Source organism: Limanda limanda, chromosome 16 (genome assembly GCF_963576545.1).
Source record: "Limanda limanda chromosome 16, fLimLim1.1, whole genome shotgun sequence".
Lineage (NCBI taxonomy): Eukaryota > Metazoa > Chordata > Actinopteri > Pleuronectiformes > Pleuronectidae > Limanda > Limanda limanda.
In genome coordinates this window covers 9,648,572-9,654,615 of record NC_083651.1, presented here as the reverse complement: position 1 = coordinate 9,654,615, position 6,044 = coordinate 9,648,572, and the positions used below count along the sequence as shown (strand labels likewise).

At 42.3% G+C, this 6,044-nt stretch overlaps 1 protein-coding gene across 1 annotated transcript; it reads right to left on the bottom strand.

Annotated features, from left to right (window-relative positions):
- Positions 1 to 712: 712 nt before the first annotated feature.
- gdf3 (growth differentiation factor 3) lies at positions 713 to 2,969 on the bottom strand. Its single transcript, XM_061089274.1, has 2 exons — positions 2,672 to 2,969; positions 713 to 1,566 (listed from the first exon to the last, which is right to left on the bottom strand). Exons 1-2 carry the CDS (start codon positions 2,967 to 2,969, stop codon positions 713 to 715), a joined length of 1,152 nt encoding a protein of 383 aa, XP_060945257.1.
- Positions 2,970 to 6,044: the final 3,075 nt, after the last annotated feature.

Here is a 6,044-nt window from a genome sequence, read left to right as displayed (position 1 = left end):
TCATTATGTCACTGTACATTTAATATCTTTGGGTTTTGGGACTGTTCAGACAAAATGCCGCATTAGATCTCTTTGGCAAGGCACTGTTTTCTATTACATTACAAACTAAATGAGTCAATAACATAATCCAGATAATCAAAACAACAAAAAGATGTCATTCTACAGTAAGATGTTTCCAGACATGCTCATCTCAATCTAACGCGATTGTTCATAGCAGAAGGGTTCTGGCCCCAAAATCTTGTCCCTCGCCTACAAATCCTGCACATTTACATGCAGAATATGTTCATAGAAACTATTAATTCCAATAAAGCTACATCTGCCCCAGCAGTTTATTAAAAAGAAAACATCACATTAAGAGTGTTTGTTTCCCTTTCGAGCGAAGCAGCTGTTTGTGTGTCAACCAGATACAAGAATAAATTCTGAAGCAAATCCTGTGTTGATTAATAAGAAAGTTCCACACAAATTAATGATGAAATTGTATGTTGTAATTTTATTGACACAATATTTTTTAAATCGTTCAAACCTTCCCTGAGAACAAACATATTAAATCTTACACTCTTTAAAACCAACTAGGACGTCACATGATACATTGAAGGCAGGATCTGAACAATCATCAAACTGATATAACAGAAAGAATTCAACATTAAAAACCTGCACAGGAAAACAACAGAAGAACGTTTCAATTTCAGGAGCCCAATCAGAAGTGTCTCGTTCATCGACAGCCACACTCGTCCACCACCATGTCCTGGTAGTGCCGCAGCACCACGTTGTCGTTGTTGTCGTAATAGAGCATGGAGATGGGCGAGAGGCGGATGGGCACGCAGCAGGGCTGAGGCGTGCCCTGCGGGTCCAGGGAGTGCACCAGCGTCTGCAGGATGGCGTGGTTGGTGCCGTTCAGGCTCTCGCTGAGCGGGAACGGACACTCGCCGTGGCAGTAGTTGGCCATGTAGCCCTGCGGAGCGATGATCCAGTCCTGCCAGCCCACGTCCTTGAAGTCGATGTAGAGGCGCCGGGCCTTGCACACGTTGCTGGGGGTCACCGGGAGGTGGATGGCGCTTCTCCGCTGCCTGGAGCGACACTGCTGGGGGTTGAGGGACACGGCGACCAGTGAGGCCTGGATCAGCGGCAGGATGAGGGCTGGTTCCAGTGGGAGCGAGTTGCCGGGGTGGAACGGGAGAAGATCCTGTGGCTCTGCGCTGAGGGGAAGCAGCTCCAACACCAAACCGTAGTTGCGACCCGGTTTGCGCCAGTTCTCTGCCAGCGAGGTGAGGTCCAGAGTGAGGGAGGTGGGTTCCGGCTGCAGCTGGACGGACTGGGACAGCAGGAGTCTGCGGTTGGCCTGCGGGTCGGCTCCTCTCAACGTGGCTCGCATGACTTTGTACAGAGACACGCCGAGGGCCCGGGGAGCCTGCAGGAGGTCAGCAGATCTGAAGGGTTTCCAGTGGAAGTTGACCTCCAGCTGAGCCAGAGACAGCAGCTCCACAGGCTGCAGGACGGACATGTTGAAATAAAGCTGCTTCTCCACACAGGCCTGACAGCTGCTGCTCCACCCTGACACCAGCCTGCCTGCAACACATCAGCCAGATCAGTCTTTACAAGAGCTGCCCTTTGTTTCAGGACTTTATTCAGGTTTTTACATGAATAACAATGAAGAGTTTGTCCAGTTTGACTGATTTATTATAACTTTTTCTGAATTTACTGTTTAAATGCACAGAACTTATTGATTAAAATATATTTCTTATTTAAGTCACTTACAAAACAAATTTACATTAAGTTAAGGTTTTGTGTGAGTTGGATTGTTTGATCTGCCTTATATAACATAAACAGTATTCTGTAACTCATTGTGTTCTCATTAGTTTTGAGGCTTGTCGGCCTCAAAGTGTGACGTTACTTTACTTTTGATTGGCTCTGCCTGAACACTATACGGCCAGTCACATGAACAGTTCAAAATGTGTCCTGGGTGGAGATGAAGATGGCTCATTTACCTAACTCTAATTTTGTATCGTGTACATCTTTTTGTTTGCACGAGCTGTTCCAAATGAATTGCCCCGAGTGGGATTAATACATTGTTTGAATTGAATTAGGTCATCATCACAGATTTTTAACTAACTCCTGTTTTCAAAGTAGAGAAAACAATGATTTTCTCTGTTGCCACCCATTTAACCTCTGAAATAGTCAATCCTGCCCCACTATCGATTCATTTAAACCTAATTTAAAGTCCTGCCTCTTAAATCCTGATTCTGTTTGATGATTCTGCCATTTTTATCTTGTTTACTTTTATCTTAACTTCTGTGTCTTGAACTTTATTTTCCTCTAGCTTTGTTTTGGATTCTATCATTGCTCTACTACACATTCCTTTTTATCCACACTTGATTATTTTAAAGCACTTTGGCTTAACTCCGGTTGATTTTTAATCTGAGCTGGGTAAAAAAACAATTCCAATAATCACATCAATATCACACGCACACACACAGTACCTCAGATTTGAAACGACACATTCTCAATCTCAGGAGCAAAAATCTTTCTTTAAACTTAGAGAAATAATAAGGGGACATTTATTGTGATGGGCTGATATAATGATGTTTATCTTAATATAATTGTTGGCCATATCTTCCAGCCCCTGACTAATCTGTGTCCCCATGAGAAAACTTTAAACCAGTAACTTTATTACCTTGGTCCTGCACATATCGGATGATGTTGCCGCGGACTCCGTACTCCGACACCGTGCAGGGCTCGCTCTCCTGGCTGCGGAGCTTCTCGGACCTGCGGAACATCCTCCACAGCGCGGAGGGGACGTGGCTCCGGGCCGGCGGCGGCTGCAGGTGGGTCCCCGCGGCCCGGGGGGGCCCGGAGAGCCCGAGGGAGCTGAGGAAGATCCGCTCCTGGCTCTTCATCTCCTCCACGTGTGAGAGATCCCACACATCCAGGAAACACAGCGCAAGCAGCAGAGGAGTCAGGTCAGGCCTCATGTCTGGTGTCACTGCTGCTGGTTCCTCACCTGCTCCAGATCATCCAGATCCACGCTCCACGTTTGTTTTTACGCGTGAAACCTCCCGGTGTGCAGCTGCATAGTTAAGTTAATGAGGAGGTGAGAGGGTGGCAGACAGGCGGAGATAAGGTGAGGGGGGCGGGGACCTGTGGAGATTGATATCAGAACTTCAAATATACTGTCTCAACCACAAAATCAGTGTCTGAAGTCTGAACTAAAAAAAAATAGATTCTTAGTAAAAACATAGCCTACTGTCTGAACTACAAACATATTGACTGAACAACAACAAAAATGTCTGAACAACAAACATACTGTCTGAACTACAAAACACTTTGAACTACCAACATACTGTCTGAACTACAAAATCAGTGTCTGAACCAAAAAAAAAGTCTAAGTACAAACATTCTGTCTGAATTACAAAAACAAATGTCTGAACAACAATCATACTGTCTGAATTACAAAAGTACTGTCTGAAGTACAAAAACACTGTCTGAACCTACAATTATTAAGTCTGAACTACAAAAGACTGTCTGAAATACAGTTATACAGTCTGAACTACAAAACACTTTGAACTACAAACATACTGTTTGCTGCCTGAATTCTCCTTTCACCAGCTTCGAGAAATGTTCTACAACAGGCAGACTGGGAGGATAAGTCGTTGCAGCCAGGTTATCAAAGTTCTGTGGAAGGTACGTTGATGCACGATGTTCAAACTTATTCTGCAGTAAAGATTTATTACGTCAAATCTAATCCTGGATGCATATGAACAGCAATGAATATGTTCAAGCTTATAGTTTTAGTGATCAGGTGATGTTTTAGACTGAAAATAAAAAATGTGAATCATATAAGTGCTGTATTCCACCATAAGCTTTGTAGCATTAGTTGTGTCAAATTATGTCAAACTAATTTTTTTGTCATGTTATTTTTTTGTCAGCTTTTGAAAATCACCTGTGCAAATACATAAATCGCTATATAAAGCGTCCATTTACTATTCAATGCTCACAGCTTTGTTTTTGGGGTGTTTTACACTACAAACACAAACACCACAACATGCTATAAAATCAGTGTCTGAACAAAAAAAGTCTAAGTACAAACATACTGTCTAAATTACAAAAACATATGTCTGAAGAACAAACATACTGTCTGAAGTACAAAAATACTGTCTGAGCCTACAATTATTAAGTCTGAACTACAAAAGACTGTCTGAAATACAGTTATACAGTCTGAACTACAAAACACTTTGAACTACAAACATACTGTTCGAACTATAAAATCAGTGTCTGAACAACAAACATACTGTCTGAATTACAAAAGTACTGTCTGAAGTACAAAAATACTGTCTGAACCTACAATTATTAAGTCTGTACTACAAAATACTGTCTGAACTACAATACACACTGTCAGAACGAAGTATTACTGACAGTGATACCCTAACCTCGATGTGTGTGTGTGTGGCGTCTCAGCAGTGCGATGAAAACCTCGGTTTAGAGGAGCTCTTATAACCCTGTATGTACTCCTGTAGTGAGGTTACGACACCATCTAGTGTCCATCGGAGGTACTTCTTTAGCAGCGTGTCTACTGTGTTTCATAAATAATACATCTTTTCAAAGTCCTTGTGAATAAAGTAGCATGTTCCAACATGTTTTTAATCTGTGAACGACGACAGCAGCCTCAGTGTGGATGAGTTTGTGTGAGCAGTTTCAAAGAAAGAGTAAGAAAAAAACACAACCTTTATCCTTTTAATGATGTTATGACCTCAGGTTTTTTTCTTCCATCCTACCTGGGAGATCATGAACTTAAACATTAAGAGGAAATGCTTTGAGATCATATTAGGGATGGCTGCCACTTTCCATCAGCACACAGGAACAGATCGATCGTGGTGCAACAGTACCAATCACTGACCCAGCTCGGCCTCTTTAACGTCCAACAGTATTAATCTTTATGAGACGTCCTTGTTTGATCTTGTTGCTGTTTAATGATGTGTACAGTTTGCATGGTGGGTGCCGCTCTGTTGTTTGTTTCATGGGTCGTGGTTTGTGGGCGTGAATGTGAACGTGCAGGGTTGGGAAACTGAATTTCTCCTTCCAGGACAAACTGGAATAGCAACTGTGAGTCAGACCTCAGAGCTCACTAATGCTCCATGGGCTGGGCTGAGGAATCTTTGACCATCCTCAAACATTATATCTGTACACCATTAGGAGAATAGAGCCTATCTCATTCCACACATACTCTCTTCTCTCTCTCAGCACTTCCAAAGGTCGGGTTATAGATAAAGGGCCAACTAGCAGTACATAGTAGCCTCTACACTCATGGACTTCCATATCTAACTCAGATTCCCCAGACAGAGAGGCACCAAACTCCAACTCTTTTTTGTATTTCACCAGGAATGTATATTTAGACTTAACTATCCAATAGGATGTGAACACCTACATGTAACAGAGTGATAGAGACTCTAGCCACTCATTGATGTGCTTTTGGAATGGGTGACGCAAAGTGAGTGAGGGGATGCCATGGGAAACATCTTCAGACTTGGGGGTGACAATTGCTCCTGTTACTCCGTTACATTTGTATATTGTTGCACCTTCTGTTCTCCTTGATGCATCAAGTCTACATTAAAACCTTTTGCATAAGACATCAGCAGCTGCCTGAGTTCTCCTTTCACCAGCTCCCAGAAATGTTCTATAACAGGCTGACTGGGAGGAAAAGTCGGTGCAGCCAGGTTATCAAAGTTCTGTGGAAGGTGCATTGATGCACGCTATTCAAACTTATTCTGCAGTAAAGATTTATTACGTCAAATCTAATCCTGGATGCATATGAACAGCCATGAATATGTTCAAGCTTATAATTTTAGTGATCAGCTGATGTTTTAGACTGAAAATAAAAAATGTGAATCGTATAAGCGCTGTATTCAACCATAAGCTTTGTAGAATTAGTTGTGTCAAATTATGTCAAACTAATTGTTTTTTGTCATGTTATTATTGTCCCAGCTTTTGAAAATCACCTGCGCAAATACATAAATCGCTATATAAAGCGTCCAAAGCGTTACTATTCAATG

Bases quoted from the DNA above. Each gene is read 5' to 3' on its own strand.
- gdf3 (XM_061089274.1), bottom strand. From the start codon at position 2,969: ATGAGGCCTGACCTGACTCCTCTGCTGCTTGCGCTGTGTTTCCTGGAT. The intron at 1,567-2,671 runs GTAATAAAGTTA...GATGTGTTGCAG, and splicing joins CCGATATGTGCAGGACCAAG to GCAGGCTGGTGTCAGGGTGG.